The sequence below is a fragment of the Arvicola amphibius genome, chromosome 6 (genome assembly GCF_903992535.2).
Source record: "Arvicola amphibius chromosome 6, mArvAmp1.2, whole genome shotgun sequence".
Lineage (NCBI taxonomy): Eukaryota > Metazoa > Chordata > Mammalia > Rodentia > Cricetidae > Arvicola > Arvicola amphibius.
Genome location: NC_052052.2, coordinates 85,796,603 through 85,822,009, shown reverse-complemented (window position 1 = coordinate 85,822,009; position 25,407 = coordinate 85,796,603). Strand labels below are relative to the sequence as shown.

General features: G+C 38.7%; 1 protein-coding gene across 1 annotated transcript in view; it reads right to left on the bottom strand.

Annotated features, from left to right (window-relative positions):
• The window catches only part of Odad2 (outer dynein arm docking complex subunit 2), a 162,067-nt gene that overhangs the window by 125,079 nt on the left and 11,581 nt on the right, over nucleotides 1-25,407 (bottom strand). The window contains 8 exon segments of the mRNA XM_038335418.1: nucleotides 3,994-4,141; nucleotides 5,358-5,444; nucleotides 8,076-8,081; nucleotides 8,575-8,768; nucleotides 17,045-17,161; nucleotides 22,016-22,152; nucleotides 22,342-22,448; nucleotides 23,426-23,612. Of these exon segments, the coding sequence (XP_038191346.1) occupies nucleotides 3,994-4,141; nucleotides 5,358-5,444; nucleotides 8,076-8,081; nucleotides 8,575-8,768; nucleotides 17,045-17,161; nucleotides 22,016-22,152; nucleotides 22,342-22,448; nucleotides 23,426-23,612 (983 nt within the window).

Here is a 25,407-nt window from a genome sequence, read left to right as displayed (position 1 = left end):
GCTGTCATGGTAGCAAAACACAATGTAGGTACTTTTCAGTAGGGGATTAAATATAATGGTGGCACTTTCCTTAGAATTAGATTGCCTTACACAGGATACCATCCTGAACATGCATGATCTCAGGAGCTAAGCAGGTCACCCTGGACTTCTCAGCTAGGGGGACAAAAGAAGTTGGAAGTTTGCTGAGTTAAAAAAAATGTAGTGTAATCCTAAATTAAAAAATAAAATTGTGTTCTAAAGTCCCAGAAGAAGTGTGTGTGTGTGTGTGTGTGTGTGTGTGTAAAATTTTCAAGTTAAAGTAAGTGTAGGTTAAAGCCTAATATTTTAATATCAACTCCCTTTTCTTATATGCCAGGATCTGAGCTCATAGGCTGGATAAATAATAAGCTTGAGTTCGTTGACCTGTTTCAATATTAATGAGGTCATCAATTTTTTTCAACAGCGCTGACATTCTATCCTTGGAAAATGGTAGGGAGAAAGTCAGGTCAACATTACCATTTCTTTGCTAGTTTATGCCTACATTGGAGCCATAATTTTATAAATTAAAATGTCAGGTATGTTTATTTTGAGATTACCTAGAGACTTCCAATTTTTCATTTCAGAGACTTTTTAAATATCCTTTTGTGTCTCTGTATAAAACAGTTACCTGTGTCAAAAGCCTTGAAATAATTTGTAGATCTACTTTCCCTCTTATTGGCTATGTTAAGCGTATTTACCTGTGGGAGCTATAAGAATTCCAAGCAATTTAGTGTCTGGCCAAAAGTATCACATTTGCACATGATTTCCTGATGAATAACTTGTGTGAGCTTAAGTAGCACTTCATCAATAAATGTTTTTCTTAGCTGTTCTGGGACAGAAACAGCACATCCCCATTTGGCCCCCAACTATATGGATCTATCCTAAGTAGCTGAATAACTCAAGGTAGCATTCTATAACCAAGCTATTAGGAGACACTTTGCTATGGTCCCAGGATGCCATCTGGGATGCCATGTGCTCCTTTGGCCAGTACCTTCCCATTCAACCCTAAGGGCCAAAATTCTTCCAGTTCTTAGCACCAGTATCATCGGCAACTGGCTTCTTTTTATTTAATGATGGTAAGTCTATCCTTCAATATATTAACTCTCTGTATTTTCCTCTTTTTATTGTTCTGATAGAAATTTTAAAACAAACCTTGAGAGTCACCTGCGCAAGTGAACAAGACTCCACATCATGCAACTTCTATGGTCATGATCATACACTGTAGAAATAATTATCACTGTCAGCATTACCATGGACTCTGTGTGCACTAAGCACTTCAGATATATTATGCTACATTTAGCATTCATTGTGATCCTGACATTCAAACACTTCCCCCTTCTGTTTTACAATGAGGAAGGTGAAGTCAATAATCGTTGTATCACCTGAAGCTGCTGAGCTGGTACATAGGGTCCCACTGACATCTTTCCAACATCAAAAACCATGTTTCTGCCCACCCCATTGTCCCACCTCTTGGCTGTTCTCATGTTTCTGCCCCCTTTGACTCTTCCTTTACTCATGAAAAAGAAAAAGACAATGGACGGTAAGAAAACCTCAAGTCTGTCCTTTTCTTCTCCCAAAGCACCAGGTCTGAACCAGAATGGTCTGTTATACTCAAGATGGCCAACTTCAGACTTGTGGGCTGCGATGTTCACTGATGTCAGTTTTTTCCCTACCTGATACAATAAGGTGTCAGATGTGGTGGCTATAGCCTGTAATCCCAGCTCTCAGGAGGTACAGGGTGACCAGAGAAATGAAGAAAGGAGGATTGGGCAGCTCTGTAGCTGGGTCAAAGAGCAGACACAAACTGGGAATGTGTCCTGTGCTGTGTGTATGCCACGCACCCTTCTGTGCTCCACTAGTACTTTCAAATGCCCAACAAACAAGAATCTTCAAGTTTGGAAAAATTTTTAAAAGTGAAATTGGTAGAAATTCTCAGAAACTTTTCAAATCATAAGGTATTCCATATCTTTCTTAACATTTTATTCCTATGTTTTTAAGTAGCAAGAACCATAATAATAGAGGAATGCTGTTTCTTGTCTTGCCTCCAGGTTCACGTTCTATTTTCTTCTACAATTCAGACCCACCTGCCCAGGAAGAGCACTAGACACAGTAAGCTAGGCCTGCCTATGCCACTTAGCAAATAGAAAACACCCCACAGACACACCCACAGGCCAATGTGATGGATGCAATTCCTCATTTGAGGTTCTCCCTACCCGGGTGTATCAAGGTGACAATCAAGACTAGCCATTATATATGTCCTAGAGTGGGATAATTGGGCCACATTTCTATGTTCAGTTTCCTGAGAAACTCCATTTTGTTTTCTGCAGTAATTGCATTAGCCTACACACTATGTGTGTGTTGGGGGGGGGGGGAATGTCAGAGTTCCCTTTTCTCCATACCCTTGTAGAACTCATTATCTTTCACTTTCTGACAGCTGTCACTCAGGCAGATAGAGGGGCCATCTCATATCTCATAACTTTGATTTTCATCTCCCCAATACTTAGTGATGAGAAGAAGTTTCTCATGTTGTCTTGACCATTGTGTAGGCTTGCTTTGGAGAAATACCTGGTTAGGCTATTTGTCTATTTATTAACTGAATTTTTTCTTGCAATTGAGTTTTTTATATAATTTGTATATTAGCCCCTCATCAGACACATGGTTTGAAAACATTTCCTTCCCAAGTTATGCAATATTGTCTCACCTTTATATTTCCCTTGCTATTCCATTTGACTCAATTTTATTAGTTTCTTTTTTATCTTGCTCTCTCGTGTTTATATTTTTGAAGTCATGTTATAGAATCTTCGCTGAGACTGTTATCTAAGAGAACAGCTTGCCTTCTTTCTAGTAGTCTTACAATTTCTAGTGTTCCATTGTCATATACTTTTGTATGTGGTATGAAAGAAGAGTCCAATATAATTTTTTATCTTTTGCATGTGTATATATATGTGGTATTTGTCTGTATGCTCTTGTTCAAATGAATGTAAGTACACATATTTATGCACACTCATATGAACATGTGTGTGGAGACCAGATGTTAACGTAGCATGTCTTTTTTATTGTTTGAGAATTTCATATATGCCTAGAATGTGTTTTAATCAACCTCCCCCATTCCTTCATTTTCAATTTATTCCTATTTGCCCTCAATTTCTCCCCAAATTTATATACTCTTAAAAACAAAACAAACAAACCACTGAGTCCACAGAATGCAGTCATTATGTGCAGAGTTATACTGGAGCATAGATAACCTCTTAGGAGACACATCTCTGAAGAAAACTGACTCTTTTCCAGAAGCCATGAATTGTGAATTGCTAGGGGTAGGCCTTCACGAGGCCCTTCCCTATCTACAAAAGGATTTTAGCTGGTTTATCTTGTTGAGGAAGTCACAGATGCTGTGAACTCATATGTTAAACAGCCATGCCACATCTGACAAATATTACTCCACTACCTCTGTCTCTTTCAACCTTTACATCCAATCTTTGGTGATCACCGTTGAGCCTTGTGGGGAGGGTATGTTGTCACATACAGATTTCCAGTTTAGATGTGAGCACTCTACAGTAATTTACTCTATGCACATTGAACAGCTCAGGGTCTTTGTTTCATTTAATCACCATCTGTTGCAAAAATAATGTTCTCTGAGTTAGTGAGCACAAGCCTTGCAGCTCCATGCTCTTTCTACCACACCCCATAAAAATCAGGAAGCACAGATTAAGTCAGTATTTGCTGTTGACCATGCCTGTCCTTACTCCCCTTCCATACTCATCAGGAGGTAGAGCTGGTACCAGGAAGGCCATGCTTCCTGAGGTCTAAGCTTGACTCCTCAGAATAATAAGAATATCCTGTGTATATTCAACAACAACCACAGTACACACTGCTCTTTATTTAAGAGGTTCGTCATAAACTTAGAAGGAGAATTCATGTGTTTAGAAATGGGTTTCCACGGAATACTGTAAACACAGCATTGAAGGTTTTTCTTACCTTTAAATATTTCACCAGCTTCTGAATCTGCCAGTATTCTGATGGCAGGTCAGCATTGGCTTCTTGGCGGTGGTCCGGAGGCTCCTCGTCTTCCTCACTCTCTGAGGAGCTCTCACTGGCAGTCTCCTCAACCTTCTCACCACCCTTACTATGAAAAGCAACAAGTCCACAGTATAAGCTACAGCATGACCATGACTGTAACAATGATAGAGCAACTGGTCTACGAACAGTGAGCAACAGATGACATCAGCACCTCAGAAGCATCATGAGCCTCAGAAGGAAGGCAAGGCTTCTACACATCTGCCAAAAGGCAACACTAGAAAATTGTATTCAGTATACACACACACACACACACACACACACACACACACACACACACACAGAGAGAGAGAGAGAGAGAGAGAGACAGAGACAGAGACAGAGACAGAGAGACAGAGAGAGAAAATAATTTCGAGCAAAGCTAATGCAGAACTATAAAAAGAATTAAATCTGAAAAGACTACAGACAAATCAAAATACTTAAATAACCCACAGAAAGAGAGGGAAAGGGTGGAACAGTAGCGATAAATGAAAAACACTGTTTGAAATGGCACTCAAGCCTAGAAACTGCCTATTACTCTGGAAAGGAGGCAAACAGTTGGCTGGAGTTAAAAGCGAGAGAGTAGATGTGGCTGTCATAGGGAACTAGGGAGCCCCACATGCTGGTGAAGTTCTGTGTTCTGATTGCTGTGTTCATCATGATAATTTACCCTATCATGTATGTGTCAATTACATACACACTGATGCAATGTTCATGTCCTGATGTTGTCACTGGAGGAAGGTGGACCGAGGGTTCTGAGTACGCTACCTTTGCAGTTTCCCGTGAGTCTATAATTATTTCAAAGTCGAAAGTTTTAAAAGTTCTTAAACACACTGAATAAATTTATTAAGTGAACCTAAAAGTAAAGCCAACATCAATGTAGTTCAGAGTCTTAAGGCCTGTTTCAGCCCTAGTGTGCAAATGTTTGCATGGGAATCTCTCCCCTTCTTCCTGCCACTGCTCTGAAACCGTCCAACACAATGGCCAACCCTTCTCATTATTTTGTTTCTTTGCTAAACTGAAAATTACACCCAATGTTCAAAGTGGTCTTAGATGTCAGTAAGTAGCAAGCACTCTCTGTGATCCACAGAGCTACAATAGAAGTATGCCCTGAAATATATTTAAAGAAATCCAGCACCCCCACTTTTACTGACATCACTAGTAACCATCAGTATGTTAAGTATCCTGGGGCCATTGTATAGTACTAAGGAGGCCTGTAAATGTCATGGCAATTGGACATTCTGTGTGGTGGCTGTAAGAACATAGCCACACCTATCGAAACATACCGGAGTAACTGTGCACGGCCTGAGGAAACAGATGCTGATGACTTTTCAAATTTTCCTTGTTTTTCCTCTTGGCTATCCTTTATGGTGCTTTTGTGGCTAAATAAATAAATAACAAAACAGAGCTTTAGTATGTTGTGCTAGTGAATAGGCTATAAAAGATGAAAGTATATACAGATGGCCCCAGCACTTTCATGAACCCAAACAATGCACTTTCCTGACACTGATTAGCACATTCCAGCCTCGCCTCACACTTACAGGTACATATTTGTTCTTTGAGCACAGATATGTGTTTTATGTATTGAAGAAATGTTTTGTGCTGTTTGGTTATATTGGCTGTGGTAGTACACACTTGTAATCTTAGCATTCCAGAGACCAAGTTCAAGGCCAGCCTGGGTTCCAGACTCCATTATAAAACTATAAAATAAGCAGCAGCCCTTTGTCAAGAGTGTTATGCACTAAGAACTAGTAGCAGGGTCTTCACATGCTGCCATGGCTGAGTGAAATCGTCATCCTAGCCCTCCCCTCAGAGGGCTTACTGCTCTGAGTCACAGGTGCTAGTTTCTCACCAACACTGGCCAACACTGCTATAGGGACTCACCTGGATCTTCAGGAATTTCTAGGATTACTGTGCTCCTTAGCACATACTTGGTTCTCATTAAATACAGCAGTTTATAATTAAAGACAATATTTTAAAATCCACTTCCCCATTAGCAGAGACTCACATATGTTTTTCACAGAGCCCTTCTGTATAGTTACAGAGGTCAAGTGTAATGAAGTCAGTGGAAATCAGAAAAGTAAGGACCTCTTCTCTTCCCACAGAGCCCTTCTCCTGGAGATAGATCCTCTGCACTTAGTGCTGGAACAAACCACACCCTTGATGTCTCAGAATCCCGGAAAAGGTTATTAAACCAACCACGTCACATTGAATATGAGGGTAACTATGACACATGGTAGTAAATATAGGCTGGCATTTGTATTCTATTGGTTAAATTTTATGAACTGCTTGCTCTAGTTGGGATCACGAGTAGCCTCCGAACAACCAAAAATGTTTGACCCCAGCCAGTCAGTCATATATTTCATGCCTACAGGAAGCTGAAGGAGGGGAATTACCACAGGTTAGAAGTCAACCTATAGCATGAGACTCCATTAAAAGAAATAAAGAAAGAGGGGGGAGGGAAGGAGAGAAAGAAAGGAGGAGGAATGAAGGAAGAAAAGAGGGAAAGGAGGAAGGAACAAAAGAAAGAAAGAAAGAAAGAGAGAGAGAGAGAGAGAGAGAGAGAGAGAGAGGAAGGAAGGAAGGAAGGAAGGAAGGAAGAAAGAAAGAAAGAAAGAAAGAAAGAAAGAAAGAAAGAAAGAAAGAAAGGAAAAAAGAAAATTGATCTGAGATACTGATACATGGAATCTTTAGAAGGAACCTAATGAGAGATCTTTAGGACTGGGGTGTGACCTCATAAGAACCTGGCCACCCACCATATTTCTCTTTGTTTCCTGACTACAAGGTAAGCAGTTACACTCTGCCATGTGTTCTTCACTGTGGACATCTAGCACACTTACCAGATTCCAAAAAAAAAACAATTGTTTACAGATTTTTGAACTGAAATTTCTAAAATCATGAGCCATAATAAACCATTACTTTCTAAGATAAATAACTTGGTAATGGAAACACAACAGATTTGCTCTAGGAACTTCTGACACCTTCAGAATTTGAGTAGCAATGACATTCACATACAATGTATTATGTGTGTGTATGTGCGCACACACGTGTGTGTGTATGTGTTTGAGAGGGGGATTCATCTACATATACATGCGTATTCCATATGTACAGGTGAATATATGTGCATACACATGTGGAGGCCAGAGGACAAGCCTGGATATACTGTTCTTCAAGTGCTGTCACCTTTTATTTGAAGCAGGGTATCTTACTGCTTTGGATACAGCAAGCTGACTAAGCTGGATGGTCAACAGGCTCCGTAGATCCACCCATCTTCATGTCCTCTGTGGTAGAATTACACTCACATACCACCGTGTCTGTTATATTTCATTTTTGTTTTTGAGTTCTGGGGATTGAACTCAGGTTCTCATATTTGCAAGGCAAATACTTTATTGTTATTGTCTGAGTCATTTTCTCAGCCTTTGGATAACATTTTTTTTCAATTTTTTAGTTTTACTTTTCAAAATGGGGTTTCTTTGTGTACTGTTGGCTGCCCTGGAACTAGCTCTGTAGACCACCAGGCTGACATCAAACTCACAAAGATCCCCCTGCCTCTGCCTCCTGAATGCTGGAATTAAAAATGTGTACCATCATGGTCTGGCTATAATTTATAATTTTACTAACTATATTTCTTATTTTTAGTATGTGTACTGGGTAATTTTATGGCAACTTGGCACAAGCTAGAGTCATCAGAAAAGAGGGATTCTTAATTAAGAAGATGTTTCCATAGGATTAGGCTGTAGGCAGGCAAGGCTGTGGCAAGGTATTTTTAAATTAGGGATTGATGCGGAAGGACCCAGTCCATTGTGGGAGGAATCACCCCTGGACTAGTGGCCCTGAGTTCTATAAGAAAGCAGGCTATGCAAGTTATGAGGAACAAGCCAATAAGCAGCACCCCTCCATGGATTCTGTATCAGCTCCTGCCTCCAGGTTCCCGCCCTGTATAAGTTCTTGATCTCACTGCTTTTGATGATGAACTGTTATATGTAACTGTGAGTAAAATATACCCCTTTCTCTCCAAGTTCCTTTTGGTCATGGTGTTACATCAGAGCAATAGTAACACTAAGTATCCCACTGTCCATTTTACATAGGTCTGTTAACATTACTGAGACTCCATTCTTCCTTAAAGTATTACAGTTCTGCTTATACTATTGCTACAGAAATTTTCTTGAGGAACTCCATATAACTATAATCATAAATTTCTATGTTTCATGTTATTTCTCAATGTATTTTAGAATTGTTTCTTTCTCATATCACTTTTTCACTCTCACCTACTACACAAAAGAGAGCTGTGTTTTTCTTCTTCCATCCTGGTGGCTGGAATACAAGCACTCGTCCTGCTACATCCTTCCGTTTCAGATATACAAAGAAGGAGAAAGGAATCACACAGCAAAGACAGGGAAATATATACTCTATTTTCTAACAAGATGTACAATTCCAGGAAAAATTAGGGAACTGTGTAGTGATTGAAGACTCATCAGAAAACCCATGTAAACAACTACATACTCTTTGTAATCAACAGTTGCTCTCCAGTTTAAGCTTGGCTCCAATCTCTTGGTCATATGACTTTTTCCAAAGTTAATCTGGTTCTTCTCCATTTTACTCTTCTCTGAACTAGTTGCAGATGATTGCACATCTTCTGTCTTGGATTTCTCATAAACCTGAGGATCCCTCTGTTGTTCCTCATTGAATCTAATCTCCTTTATTTAAAAAGAGAGAGAGTAATGGTTACAGTGGCACCTCTGAACTACTTAATGTCATTTGAAAATAAAAGCTGGATAAAGTCAGCATCATCTATCTGCTGTTGCTTAGCAACTCAGTTTTAAGAAGGGCAACTTCAAGACCAATGCCTTTGTTAGAGTCACACAGGGAGTAATATGATGTTTCTGAACTCAGATCTATGGCAGCATACATAAACCTACATATTCCTCACCACTTCTTGAAAAAAATTCCAAACTCCATCCTTGTATTGACCAGGATATATAACATAAAAATTACACAAGTTAAGGATATAAGAAGCACCTTGAAGGTAAACAGAAATAGAAAAATATATTCTAGGCCTGTAGAGATGGTTCAGTGGTTACAAATGTTTCTGTTGCCTTTCATTGATAAATGGAATTGAAGACCCAGACATAAACTCACACAAGTATGGCCACCTGATTTTTTTATAAAGAAGCCAGAGATACACGCTGGAACAAAGAGAACATCTTCAACAAATGGTGTTGGTCAAAATGGACAGCTGCATGTCCATTTTGGAAATAGATCCATTTTTATCACCTTTCACAAAACTCAACTTCAAATATATCAAAGACCTCAACATAAAACCAGATACAATGAACATGACAGAAGAGAAAGTGAGGAATAGGTTTGAACTCACTGGCATAGGAAAAGGCTTTCCAAACAGAAAACCATTAGCACAAGCTGTAAGAACAATTAATAAATGGGGCCTCATGAAACTGAAAAACTTCAGCACAGCAAAGGACACCATCATTCAGACAAGGAAACAAACTACAAAATGGAAAGAGATTTTTATCAACTCCATATCTGATAACCAATATCCAAAATATATAATGAATTTTAAAAACTGGATATCAAGAAAACAGATAACTCAATTTTTAAAAATTGGGGCGCATATCTAAACAGAATTCTAAAAAAAGGAAACTCAAAGGGCTGGGAAACTCTTAAAGTTTCAATATCTTTAGTCACCAGGTGCATGTAAATCAAAACTACTTTAAGATTTTATCTTACATCTGTCAGAATATCTAAGATCAATGAAACAATTGATTATGCTGGTGAGGCGTAGAATAGGGGAAATACTTATCCACTGATGGTGGTACTGCAATCTTGTACAGAAATCAGTATGGCAGGTCCTCAAGAATATAGCAGTCAATCTACTTCAAGATCCACCTATAGTATTCTTGAACATATACCAAAAGGACCTTTCATCCTACCACAGAGACACTTACTCAACCATGTTCATTGCTGCTCTGTTCCTAATAGCCAGAAATTGGAAAGAATATAGATGTCATTCAACAGATAAATGGATGAAGAAAATGTGGTACATTTACACAATGGAGTATTACCAGCTCTTAAAAAAATGACACCATGAAAATTGCAGGCAAATGGATGGAACTACAAAAAATCATCCAGAAAAATAATTATGGTATGCATATTTATATATGCATACTTATATCTGGCCATATACTTATATAATATACTTATATATTAGCCATTAAATAAATGAAAAGCAAGCTACAGTCCATAGTCCCAAAGAGGTTAGGCATAGAGAAGGGACTGGATGGGGGACACAAGGATCTCCCTGGGAGAGAGAAACAATAGATTTTATTGGTGGACTAGAGTTGGGGGTGGCAAGAATGTGAGGATCAGGTAGGAGTGGGGGAGATGATATTGAGGGAAAAAAGGAGATGGCTAGAACTGAAGAGCGTTTGAGGGGCAGTAGAGAATCCTCCTACAGTGGAAACTTCCTATTACACAGACACACAGACACACACACACACACACACACACACACACACACTCATATGATTTTAAGGAGTCTAGAAATAATGACATGACCAACTTGTCACAAATTAAGCTTCTAGTACCAGGTCTGGGTTTCTCCATTTGAGTTGTTGGCTGAAAGGTTCCCATGGAAATTCCCCAAACAAACCAGGCTTTTGCCAAGATAATAGGATGCCTTCCATAAACTGACAGCAAGGCCCCATTGCTGAAGATAACACCTACACAACTCATCGAACATGAAGAAGCTGAGCTGGTGCCTACTTAGAACCTTCACCCACACTCTTGTTCTAGTGTCTGTCATAGATAGGTACTCTACACACTATGGAAAGAAAAACAGAGTAACCAATCTCCTTGATTTACAATCTGTTCTGCCTTCAAAATATGTGAGGGTAATCGTGGCACAAATGAACTGATGTGTGATTTGACTTAACGCCTACTCCTTAAGATAGAACCCATACCTGATACTGCTTGGAAGACCAAGAACCAGAGACTACATAGCCCAGAGACCTATGGTAAAAACAAGTATTACTGGTCTAAAGAAAAGTAAAAATAAAGTGACTTTTAATGGTAGTTCGCTCTACTCATATTTAGTTCTGTGCTTAGCCTTCATCAGAGAGGCTTCCTCCTAAAGCAGATGGGAACATATAAATATAAAGATTCAATGCCAGACATTACACACAGAGAGAGATTTTGGAACACAAAGCTCTAAACAAGATGTCTCTCTCCCTCAGAGCTCAGAGAACCTCTCGGAAGAGGAGGCAGAAGGAGTGGGGAAGACAGAGGGGACAGAGGGCATCAGGAAAACAAGGGCCTCTAAAACACCTCAGCAAAGCTCATATGAACTCACAGAGACAGAAGCAGCATGTACAGGGCACCAAGTCCTCTGCATACATACTAGAGCTTTCAATTTAATATGCTTATGGGACTCTTGAATGTGTGAACCAGTGGATCTCTGATTCTTCTGCCTTCTCTTGGGGCTCTTATTTTTCTGTTGGCCTGGTTGTCCAACTTGGTTTAACCTTATATATTTTGTTATGTTTTGTTGTTAAAAATAAATACAGAGATAAACATAAAAAATGGGTGTGTCTCCGGTGCCTTTCTTTTGCTGTGAAGAGAGACCATGACAAAAGCAACTTATAAAAGAGAACATGTATTGGGGCTCATGGTTCCAGAGGGTTAGAGTTTATGATTATTATGGTGGCAGATAGTGGTAGACAGGAAGGCATGGCACTGAAGCAGAAACTGAGAGCTCACATTTGACACATAAACAAGAGGTGTGGAGAGAGAGAGAGAAAGAGAGAGAGAGAGAGAGAGAGAGAGAGAGAGAGAGAGAACGATCATGTCAAAGCCCACCTCCAGTGACACACATCTAACACAATACTAATCCTTTCCAAGCAATTTTCCAAACTGGGGACACTAAGTATTCAAATATATGAGCCCATGGTGGCCATTTTCATTTAAACCACAAAAGAGTGCTTGCTGCTCTTAAAGGAACTGAGTTCTGTTTCCAGCACCCATATTGTGTAGCTCACAACCACTTGCAAATGAAGCTGCAGGAGATCCACTGACCTCTTCTGATTTCTGTGGGCACCTTCACTCATAACCACACGGACACAATTTAAGAATGAGTGAAATAAAATCATTAAATAAGTAGAATTAAACAATAAAAAGACATAGTCCATGTAGAGTTAGGAACATAAAAACGTGGAGCAGTGATAGGTTGCTCAGTCAGCAAAGCAAGCATAAGAACCCATTTATGTGGAAGCCCAATGATGTGAACCTATTTCCACCTCGTATGCTGTTAGACACAGTTTGGAAGTTGCTCAAAAATTGTTGACAACAAGTATATCTATGCATCCTGTCTCAGGATGTTTAACTTAGTTCTTTTGACTGTTAATATGGTTCCTGCTCTTATTACTCCATATTTCTTTGTAATATGATGTTATCCTGCCGGTTTCAGGACCACTTAGTAGAACAAAACCAACCAAACAACAAAAAATGGAGATCAGAAGTCTTCTCTGTCTACAATCTGATAAATCAACTCCAAAATCAAACATATTATCGATAAAGAGGGGGCAGATAAAATGTCAAAAATCCATTAGTACACAATTCCCAAAGTTATTCACCAAGAGGATTTCAAAATACAGGAAGCAAGAACGGAACTTTAGTAAGATGGTAAACCCCAAATAGAAATATTCACAATTTTCTTCCACAGTATTCAGGAATAAAATAGAGTATTGTTTATTAGTGAGCTATAGGAGAGTGCATATTAGTGAGCTTTACTCGGCTGAATGTGTAGGACACAGTACCCAACACCACCACAATACATACTCTTCTTAATGCACAAGGAAAAATCACCAAGTGACATCACAGTCTGCCCATACAATTGAACATTAACACATGACTTCTAAAATTATATAGAATATTTTTTACCTAATACATTGGGAATTGAACTAGAAATCAATAAAAGAATGATCTTGAGAACATCCTCAGATATGTTGATTTGAATAAAAAAAATCACAGATCAAGGTTTAAGGAATGTAGTTCTTATGGTACATCTAAAGAGTTTTACAGTAAATAATAACACCAACAATAATAGAAAGAAAAACAAAAGCTTCAAATCAACGAAATAAAATTTCCAACTTAAGAAATTCATAGGGAAAGTAAATGAATCCAAGGAAAAGTAAAAAAAAATAAGTGGGAGGGGAAAGAAAAAGGGAAGGAGGTGGGAAGAGGGGAGGGATGGAAGGAAGAAGGAAGGGAAATGATAAAAAAAAAGAGCAGAAATAGAAGTCAAACTTATAGAAAATTAGTGAACCATCTGACTCTTGAAAAACTGATTCAGACTGGCACACTTCTATCTAGATGGATCAAAACAAGAAACTTAATAGAATGTGGGAAGTGGAAGAGTGTTCATCCCAGCAGACCTGCAGACATCCAGGTCATAGAACAGTTGTACTGAAAGCCCAGACCATAAAAATGACCCTCCATGACTATCAACAAGTGAGCAGCTAAACCAAGCTGTGATTGTGCAGACAATGAAATAAAATTAATTCACAAAAGTAACAAACTTAAATACAAACATCTATGAATCTCAAAAACAAGCTGAAAGTTTTTATATCATTTGAATCAATAAAATACTAAGCACAACTAATCTATAAGGGCAGAAATCTGATGTGTTGTCTATGACAGATAGAAATAAAACCAGAATCAATATGAAGGCATTTTCAATAATGATGATAATGTTCTCTGTCTTGATCTGGGGTTCCACATACATTGTCTGAATACCATGCAAATTTACATGAAAGATCATCTGTGAATTTTGCTATAAGAAAATATTGCTAAAGGGTTTTTTAAGCATATGATTAATAAATAGACATGTTAGATTTCTGATTGTAATAAGGTTGATTTGGCCCTTGCTAATCTTTATCTGAAAATGCCTACAAAACTCCATCCTCAACAAAGACAGATGAAACACATCAAAATAGCTTCAACAGAACATGGTTAATGGCTTTCTCAGGAGAAATTTACAAAAAAGATTTTAGTGCAAAAAGCAAACCTAAGGAGATCCTCAAAACATGGAAAGACTCTGGATCCAGATGGGAAACTGATTCTTGAGAGGCTCCAGAGCTCTCAAGGATGTGGGATGTGCCTGAACCCTACACCTGAATTTTAGCCCCTCCTTTAGTACATTTTTCCTTCTCTTTTCTTACAAGAAATGAATGTTATTCATTGGCAAAACAACCAGAGATGCTTCAGACTCAAGGTTCCAGGATATAGATGAACATAAAGTAAGGCCTGAACCTAAAACTAGGGCACTCCAATGAATATCACCAACCTAAGAGTTTCCTGCAGCAACAGTTTATACACCCGGGTCAAACATTAGACTAGCATTTTCTGGAGAATTTGAACTACCATTGACGACACTCCAATATCATCCTGTGTTAGGGGACTTCTGGAATAAAATCCTTCACAGTTAGAATGGCACATGTTTGTAATCAGGGTAATTAGAGGCTTGGGGAGAAGAATCCTGAGATCAAAGCTGTCCCTACCTATTAAGATCTTGTCTCATGGAACAAACCAAACAGAAATCTCTAGTAATGACAGGTAACCCAGAGGAAGGTAGTGCAAACATGTGATGGCACTATTGGCTTTGAGAGATGGGTGGGGCTGTCACTGACATTTTCACACTGTTAAAAGCATGTAAGGGTAAAGAAAATTAGCAGAACTAGGTTTAATAGTTCTGTTTGTCTCTGTCTGGTTGGACTAAGGTACCTAATGCTTTTGTTTATACCAAGTAAAGTATTGCTGTGTATGTAATTTTAGCAAGGATTTACATTTGAATCAGTAGACTCTAAGTTGATTGCCCTCTGTAATGTGAGCCTACCTCACGCAGGAAGGTTAAGGCCTACAGAGGGAAGGCTAGGATTTACTCTCCCTGGGCTGGAAACAGAAATCCTTGCCTGAGTCTCCAACTCAATGGATCATGGGATTAGGGTTCCAGGCATGATTCTCTGCTTGTTTGTACTCCAGCCCACTACATTGACCTCCCTCCAAATCTCAGATTTGCTTGACTCCAAAAACTGCATTAACCAGTTTCTGAAAATATCTCTTTCTCCCCCACCATATTTCTTTTTCTTCTCCACTTTCTTCCCTCCCTCTTGGTCTGTCTCTCTAGAAAAGAGAAAAATACAAAAAGAAAGCTTCTTCAAAAACAATGATCAGCAATATATTGAGAGATGCTAATATACTAACAATAATTTGGGGAATGGATGACAAACTTTCATAAAATATTGAGAATAGAGCATTGTCCCAAAACATAAATCTTATACCGCCCCTCCCTGAATTAGGGAACACTGCAGAAGAGGGGAGTGGAAATCAGATCAGAAGGACTGCAAATGCTATCTTTGGGAGCACTGCAAAACCTGATTCCAACAGCAGCTGGGGTTACCTATTTATTGAGCCTGTACAATGCTGGAACCTGTCAAACGCTAACCATAGATCATGGGGTCCTGATCCTCCCCGTTGCACTATTAGCAGCTAATGGATTCTGAGGGATCGACAGTCATGGTCTTCAGTTGTATTCCAAGCAGTGATTTCACCAGACTCCAGTGGAAGTTCCAAACTGTGACTACTTGGACTTTTAAAATCAATAGATCACAAGATAAAGTAAAAAGACATGAAGAGGTGTTAGGTAATGACAGGGTGGTGAAGGGTATTGGGAGGGAGACAAAGATGGTAGGGTAAAAGTAGGATGCTCTGTATTCATATATGAAATCATCAAAGAACAAAGCTAGGCAATTTAAAATAATTTTATAAGAAAGTTTAAAAGTTAAAGACGTGCAATATTTAAAGATAAATGTTTTCAGAAAGTCAAGCAAGGATGTTAGGGATGAGATAAAGGAAATAAGAGGCTAGATATCAGAGACCCACCAGTAACTCACTAAGATTCTATCAAACAATATGAAAATACATCCTGGAGGATAAGTAATAAATGCACTCCTTGGGCATCACTGTTGTTGTACTCCTTGTAAAATTTCAAATGATGCAGGATGACATAAAATTACCATGTGTCCAAAAAAATCCACTTTCAAGTGGCCATCCAAAAAAGTACAAACTCAAATGGATTCTTGTAGACTGTGTTCATGGGGTAGAAAAGCCCAGTTTAGTACATCTAAATGTGTGTGTACTGGTTAGTTTTAATTATCAACATGACACAATCTACAGTCAGCTGGGAAGAGAATCTACAAGATCAGGCTGACTTGTGGGCTTGTTTGTGGGAGATTATCTCAATCATGTTTATTGGGTGGGAAGACCTGCAGTGTGGGTGGCATCATTCCCTAAGCAGGAGATACTGAATGTGTGATGGCAGAGAAAGCCTGTTAAGCACTAAAAGAATGCCTGCATTAATTTGTTCTCTCTCTGCTCTTGACTGTGAATGTGACCAACTGTTTCCTGTATCTACTGTCTTCCCTGCAGTGCTGAATTGTAACATGGGACTGTGAATAAAAATAAACCCATTCTTCCTTAAGTTGCTTTTGGTGGTGGTATTTTATATCTACAACAGGAAATGAAGCAAGGACATTATAGCATACATGTAAGTGAAATAGAATGAAACTATAAAAAGGAATGGAAATATAAGCATGAAAAACCTTGAGATAACATGCTAAGTGAAATAAACCAAAGAAAGGGTCAGTACCCTTTGGTACTCCATATGATTTCTCTCACATAGATACAGATATTAAGTGGATCCTGTGATCCCACTGACATGAAACACCTGCACTAGGTAAATTAGTAGAACAAAATATATCAGAGTTCACCAGAGGTAAGAATTAGAAGAAAGAATTTGATGTTATTACTTAACAGGTATACAGTTTGAGTTTAGAGTAATGAAAATATGGAAAGGCTATAAAAAGTTGTAGTCAAGTAATATAAAAGGAATATCAGAGCTTACCTGCTTAGACATATTTTCTGAAAATATAGGTGATTTGTCTTTTAAACATGTAACAAGGTCTTTGTAAATTTCGCCTTGTCTCTCATAATTAATTTGCCCTTCCTCTTCTGTTTTGCCCTTTGGGAGGAAAGGTTTGATGGAATTATTAATGGAACATTCAAGAGAGGAATCAGACCAGAATGTCACAGCCTATGTATATGTGTTGGTATTTTTTTAATTAAATTTGTTTTGACAATCTCATACATATATGAATACATTTCAATTATGCTCACTTCCAGCCTTTATTATCTAATTTCCACCCCTATCAGTTCCCCTACCTCCTACAAATCCTCATCTCATGTTCATGATTATTTTGTTAAAAGATGCATGTGGCAGTCTTTGTGTATGATGTATATAGGCAACATCCTTCCCTTGAGTTCATTTTCTCAGCCCTTTATCTGTTCGCCCTTCCCCACATTTGAGTACCTCCTCTGTGCATGCAGAGCTCTGCTCTCCAGTCAGTGATGTCCCTTCCTCTGCTCTCCTCTACTGTGAAAATAGATTATGACTTCAAGAACCTTAACTGATGAAGTCACAAAAGGCCTAAGGCTTAGAATTCCACCAGAGAAAAGCCTGTATGTGTCACACTCTGTCTTGTCTGTGTGTTGCAGATTGCTATGTGTTCATTTTCTAGGGCTAGCACCTCTATAGAACTTCATGTCTCTTCTCACTCTGCTTTTATCTCCTCTTCCACCCACCTCAGCCTTTTGTTCATTACCTTTTCTTCCTTACTGTATTATTCTATCATAAGAAGTTACAAAAACACACAAGTATGATGTGGGATTCCCCTCTGAATGCTGTGAATATCCTTAGTTAATAAAGAAGCTGCTTTGGGCCTATTGCAGCACAGAATAGGGTAAGGCTGGAGTCCAAGCAGATAGAGGAGGAGAGAGTAGACAGAGTTAGGGAGATACTATGTAGCTACCAGAGGAGGCAGACACCTAGAGTCTTGCCAGTAAACCACGAGCCTTGTGGTAAAATATAAAATAATAGGAACAGGTTAATTTGATATATAAGAGCTAGCCAATAAGAAGCATGAGCTAATCGGCCAAGCAGTGTTGAAATAATACAGTTTACGTGTGATTATTTCAGGTCTGGGCAGCCATGAAATGAACTGTCTCAACCAACAGAATGGTGCCCACTGTCTGAGGCACAGATTCACATATAACCGAAAAAAAGTTTTGTTTTGTTTTTTAAAGATGGCTTCTAGACCCATAAAAATGGGAACCAAAGCACAGTTTTTTGGTAGCCACATTTTTTTTCAGATGGAATCTGTTTGCTGGTGGTGAGCAATGGTGCTGTGGCTCCTTTAAGAGAAGGCTTACTGACTCAGCATAAGTTCCTGGTTCATGCTGGCAGCATGAACTCTGATTCTTTCAGGAAGCCGAGCACTTAAATGGGGTTTGTGGGCAGCATGCTGCAAGTTAGTTGGTGGCAGAATGGGTTAATTGGTTACCAGAGTTGAGATGGTGAAGACAGCTCCCACCTAGCATTCTCAGGGGCATGTTGGACTGGTCATAGCCAAAAGTCAAGCAACCTTAGTCCTAGCCATGCAGCTTAGCATCTTAAGAAGTGGTCCTGATCAGAAAATGATAACCAATACACAATAAAGACAAATTCAGATGGAAAAGACCTCTAAATGGGTCACAGTGTTGGATAACTGTACATGGTCTTGAGAGAGAGAAGAAAAAGAATATAGAAAAAAATAAAGCAAAGTCTTTAAAGAGACAGAGTACAGACTGTCATAGATTAAAGGAATAAAGAAAAATAAGCTATGTAAAGAGGTAGTATACGCATATATATGAAATATATATAATATAATATTATATATAATATAATATTATATACAATTCTATTTTTTTTAATTTTTTAATTGTGAAGGAGGTAAGTACAGAGAGACATTTCATGTATGGGCGGCTAAACCAACATATATGTTTTAAAGGTATCTTGACTTCAAAATTTGGGTCTAAGGATATGTTGCTTTGGAAAAGAGGTTTTGTCTTTATTTTTGCAGAAAATGAGAACCTGTGGATTCCTTCCAGGCTAATGTGGTTTGATGGACCAACATCCCCAGAAAGGTCTCCGTGAACCCCCAATTATTTCACCTAATGAAAGCAGGAAGCAGTTTGGAGAGAACCATGCCCAAATTCCCAGATGTTGTTTATAAATGTTTGCTATATTTAAAGGGGAATATGCTATAGAGATTAATACTCTGCATTTGTATATCTTGCTTTATTTATACAAATTTAAGGTCAATTTTGTTATATATATATATATATATATATATATTTCTTATTCTTGGTATAGGTATTATGTTTGTGAAGCTCATTTAAAAATGTAATGTATATTAAGAAATACAGGTTAATAGATAATCATCTATAATAGCCATGCTTGTAGTCATGTTAGGTTTTCTAGATGTACAGAGATATATTTCATATGCACAGTTATTCTTCAATCCTTTCAAAGACTAACAGAAGATGGCATTTAAAATGTTTAAGAACTTAGGACTTTTCATGACAATGAGACACATTTGCTTCCGGCAGCACCAATATACTTCAAGAGGATGATAGGCATCAAAGATGCTCATTATGGAGTTTGCTAGCCATTTGGGCAAGAAACTGCTCTTGCCTGGACTGCTTGATGGTATGCTATATGAACTAGACATGTAGGATCCACAGAAGCTGCATAAAGAAGGTGTGACAGTCCTTCAGGGTTCCTGCTTCATAAAAGAATCTACCAGACATTCTGCAGGACACAGAAGAAAGTGACTGACAAACTGCCAGTATAGGCAGAACTATAATTGGAATTTCCTGCTTCATAGAAAAATCTGCCAGATACTATGGGCCTATAGGCTGAAGATGGTTGACCACAATGTTACAGAAGAACTTTGGATGACTGTCCAGGTAGCAAGAAGTCTCTGTCAATTCTAGAGTTTTAGAAGTTGCCTACAATGCACTTCCTGTTTACTTAGGCAATATGAAATTCTTCTGGAGTCTTTGATAAAATTGAAGAATGGATATTTATAATTATAATTTTTCTTAGTTATGATAAAAGATATAGTAGATATGAATATTGTAACTAAAATTCTTGCTTGATAACTGTTTTGTTGTATGTAATCTTGCTATGTTAAGGTTGAAACCTTCCTTTTAATTTAGACAGAAAAGGAAAACGCTGGATGCTGTGATGCTGTGAATATCATTGTTTAATAAAGAAGCTGCTTGGGACCTATTGCAGCACAGATTAGGGCAAGGCCGGAATTTTAAGCAGATAGAGGAAGAGAGAGTAGGTGGAGTCAGGGAGATACCATGTAGCCCTGGAAGAGACAGATGCCTAAAGCCTTGCCAGTAAACCACGAGCCTCATGGTAAAATATAAAATAAAAGGAATGGGTTAATTTAAGATATGAGAGCTAGCCAATAAGAAGCGTGAACTAATAGGCCAAACAGTCTTGTAATAATACAGTTTCTGAGTGATTATTTTGGGTCTGGACTGCTGGGAAACTAATGAGCAGTCTCAACCAGCACAACTATACTGTTTTTAATATTTGGGAATTGAAAGTTTTTCTGGTTTTGGTGTTTGAATTTTTCTTTTACATCTGAAAGAAATATTGAATGCTTCACAATCTAATCCTTGATAGAAACACAAGCTGCTTGCTCCTCTCTACAAGTTAAAAGAAATCATTTCTTATTTTATATTTTCTACTAGAAATTTTACTTTTCTAAAAAATACACAAACCAATGAGCAGAATTATAACCTATTTTCTGCATGCAGAAATAAGTCAAGTTAACTACTAGTGAGGGAATAGCACTCAAAGGTGCCAGAAGATTCCATAAGGTCTTCCCAAAGGAAGTACCAGGAGGACCCTCAAACCAACACAGGCAGGGCATAAGATCTTGTAAAACCACCACTGTGATGGGGGGGGTGTTCTCAGTTGGGACCTGGAACCTCCTTGTGAATCCCAAATTCACACCAAAGGTTCCAAAGATGAGATATTACTGGAGGTGCTGAGCGCCTCCTAGTGAGTTCAGTAACTCAAAAAGAGACCAGAATTCACATGTGCTAACCTAGGATCTCAGAGGTTGTATGTTGCTTATCACTTTCATCCTTAGTCTTAGAATCTAAACTAAATTTCTGTTTTGGTAGGTTGGTTTGTTGTCTGAGTTCAGACAGCAAGGATCAAAGGAAAACTGTCACTCCTTCTAAAGTGCCCACTGTCCCAGCAGGTCAACCCAGTAATAGGTTTTCCTTTTCATGCTTCCCATGTAGTAGTTGATTCCAGTGTCCAGTTTCTGCTTCTCCCACAGACTCTCAGAGATGTCATTTGGGGAGCCTGGTGCTCCACCTTCACAGGCTCAGGTCCCAAGTCTGCCACCTCCGGAGGTACCAGCACAAACTGGGCAGCATCCACACCCCCAAGCTAAGGCCTGCTTTGTCAAGACTCTCTGAGCTCCACGAGAGTAAGTGCAGCCTAGAAGGGTATCCTCTACACTGGGGCTCTTGTTCCTCGCTTCCACACTGAAGACCCTCCTCTTTTCCTTTGCCCTTGAACTCTTGGGATATAAACTACAGCTATTTCCAAAATTGCCTGTCTTGTCCTTTTGCCCTTTCCTAGCTTTAATCCACATGTAACAAATCTGGGAACCAATTCTTTTAAAGGAATTTTAGCTTAGAGATGTGGGAAGCGTTATTTCTGAGCCCTTTTCTTCAAAACCTGGCTCCATGCTCTGCAGTGACAATTACCGAAGCTGATTCTAAGATGGTTTGGGATTCACTTGGGAGATGAATGGAAAAGGATCAGGCTTCTGTCTCTCAGAGCAATGTTCCTTTCTCTACAACCATCAGGACGCAACTCAAAATATAAGCCATCCCTCACACACTTAGCACAGAACCCTAGACATCTCTGTTTTGCTATGTTTCTTTAAAAAGTACTTACACCATTTAAAAACACTCCTTCTGCACTGCAGGTGATGCACAGAGTCTCCACATCATGCGGCTTCACCAGCACATAACAAATCTCCCCTTGAATCTGTCTCCATGGTGGGGCACGACAGCCATTTGAAAATTCATAATCTGAAACCATAAGTAGGAGGAGTTCAATCGAGTGAGTTGAAAGTATATCTGCTTCAACAAAATAGGGGTTGTAGGATATAAGAGAGTTCATTATCTTGAATATTCAACTGGAATACAACCATGGGAAAGTGTTTCAAACACAGTTATGAAAATATAAATCATGTCAAATGAACCCGAGAAGTCACAAACCTGAAGTGTATTCAATTGACTCCAATACTGTCTGGTCCCCTTTTCCGGAGAAACGTTTGAGCAGCTCAATGTCTTTCTTAAATGTCGCTGGATTCAAACGGATCTCTCTGAAACAAACATTAAAAAAATCAAGTGCTTCGAAACAGAGTCAAAAGAAAACACATGGATACATTCCATAATGTGTGTGTGTGTGTTTGTGTGTGTGTGTATGTGTGTGTGTGGTGGGGGTGTGTGTGCCTATTTGCAATTAATACTGAAGTCATTTTAACCATCTTAAAAACCTCAAGAAATTTACATTGACCTAGGTTTTATATTGATGAAGAAAATCATGTGTATATATTATATATACATGTATGACTTGTAAGTAGAAGACAAAATGTCCAGAGAGACAAAGGGGACCAATGAACCAGTGGGAGGGGTAAGAATTTCTCAAAAATGGAGCTATGAAAGCTAAAATCTTGAAAAATAAAATTAAAAAGTAAACAGAAAAGAAAATCACATCTACAACAACACTAAATACACACAAATGTTCATTTCTTTTTAAAATTGCTTCTTTATTTGCGCATACCTGTGTGTATGCAACAGGCCATGCACTGAGGTCATAGGACAAGCTGTGTGAGTCAGCTTTCTCCCTTCACCAAGGGGTAGAACTTAGGTCACCAGGCTTAGCGGCAGCTGTTTCTATCTGTTGAGCCATCTTGCCTACTCTCAAGTGTTCATTTAATAATAAGAGTACCACAGCCTAAAAATTACTAGAAATATAAGCACAAGTTGTCCTATATAAACCCTGCATGCTATTTGTATTGCCTCTTAATGATATATGCAATTATTTAAAGAGTCTTTGAAAACAGCCAGGTGCTTAAAGCCTTCTGGCCTGAAGAAAACCCCATTAGACTGTCCTAGTAATAGTAAGAAATTGTCATTAGATCTTGTATAAATAAATACAATAGAATGGACATTTTGTTCCTGTAAACTGAAATGTTAACTCAACAGCAGTAACTTCTATACTTTTCCTGTATTTCTCTCTACAATACTGAAAGCATAGTTTTGTAACTAGTCTTGAACTGCTTCTCTTCGCACTCACAGTGAGATGTGCTTAAGGGAATGATTGAGCAGATGCAGGTCCAGTTGCTTCAGCAGGATGGCAATTTTCCTTTTGATATATGTTTCATTGTCTTTGTTGATCGTATCAAGAATAGTTAAGGTAGTGGAATCGTCTTTCATTTCACCATAATCTGAGCCCAAGATTTTCACGATAGGGTCTCTGTTAGCTGAAAAAAATCAATATATAAATATTAAAGATTATCCAGATACAAAGACTAAGAAATCCACCAAATTCTCCTTTACTGGCTCCTTGCATTCAGCTATCTCTGGCCAAGCCTATTAGGTTCTCTCTCTTCCTGAGAGTCTGTTGTATTAGGAGCTGTCTTAAACCTCTTCATATGCTCTTCCTTGTGTTATATCCTCTCCCTAGTAAGACCAAAACCAAGACTAACACCCTTCTTTTGTTGACTATAGGATACTGTGCGCAGTAGGTACATTCAACTAACATGCTCGGAGTTGGTTTGAAGAGAATGCTTTTGCCTACAAAAGCTATGCCTGCCACTGTTTCCCATTCCATGTCTTCACCTGGCTATGCCTGCCGTTGTTCCCCATTCCTAAGCCCTTTCTTTCCCAAGAAGGTTTCCTTCGCTCTACAGGTCTGCTACAATTTTTCCACATGCTTGAAGTGCCTAACCTCTTGGTGCACACAGTCTGACCTCTTGATGATAAGAGTTGGGAAAATCAATGTAGTCAGCATTTTCAAGTGTTCCAAAACTGTGGAGGACAAGTAAAAACTCCTGGCCAGGGTGATACAGAAACAAAACTGGATCCCAGAGATGCAAAAAGTGGAATTTGTAAAAATCAAAAACAGTATAGTTAAAATTAAGGGGAAATGAGAGAAACTTGGTTTAGAATAGAACATTCTAGAAAAATGAAACTCTGAAATTAAGATGTGGAGATACAATGTGCATAAGATAAATTTTAATAGTCTAACTTGACTGAAATGATGACTTTACCTCTCCAACCGAAAGTGAGCTATGCCATAGAGCATTACTTCATATGGTTTGATGTGAGACAAGAAATAGAACCAAGGAACAGGCCACAAACCAAGCACTTCAACTGACCTTCCTTGTGACTGTTGTTCAATAAAGATTTAAAAAAAAATAAGCAGCAAGGGAAGACCTAACTTGTAAATGATCCTGTGCTATAAACCTTACATAGCAGGACCTTACAGAACGGACCAAATTCATCAAAGAATGATGACCAGTTAGCTAAAGCAAGTATACAGTGGTCCCCGGATTGTGTCTCCTCTGCTAACTGTCTTGAATCCGACTCTGCACTCAGGATTTTATCCCTACTCAAAGAAGTAGCTTTGTTGTATAGGTGGCTACACAATGAGCAGCTGGAATAAGATAAAATGAAGCTGCTTGCACACAATCATGCTTGCAGAGGTACGTGAAGGATGGCAGTACTCTGTCATATCATTCTTTGCCCTCTCACTGAACCTGGATCTAGCCTGGCAATCATCTCCAGAGACCCCTGCCTGTCTCACAGTGATAGGGTCACCTCTGCCCAGATTTTTGTGTCAGTTCTGGGGCTTGAACTCAATTCATAATGTTTGCACAAGTGTGCTTACCCACTGAGCCATCTCTCCAGCCCTAACATTTTTATTTTTAAAGAGAATTCTCTCACCTCACATAGAAGTAGGCAGAATTTAGTTTTAATCACATTCCTGCAATTCACTAGTCACCTATTTTAAGCCCACAAAAGATATAGAATACATCATTACCTATGAGTGGGTGTTTCTCCTGATGGGAAATGTATGTTACCCAAGTTTAAGAGGCAACTACCACAGTACTTTCCACATTAGACACTTATAGTGAATGATAATGAGGTTAGTGTATCTCTTCAGTGAAAGAAACTTTCTGATGGAGCTGAATGCACATAACTATTCACAGACGTCTGTGATTTCACAAGTGGAATATGGTTGAGGAATGAGAAAGGAACATAAGAAGAGCTGTC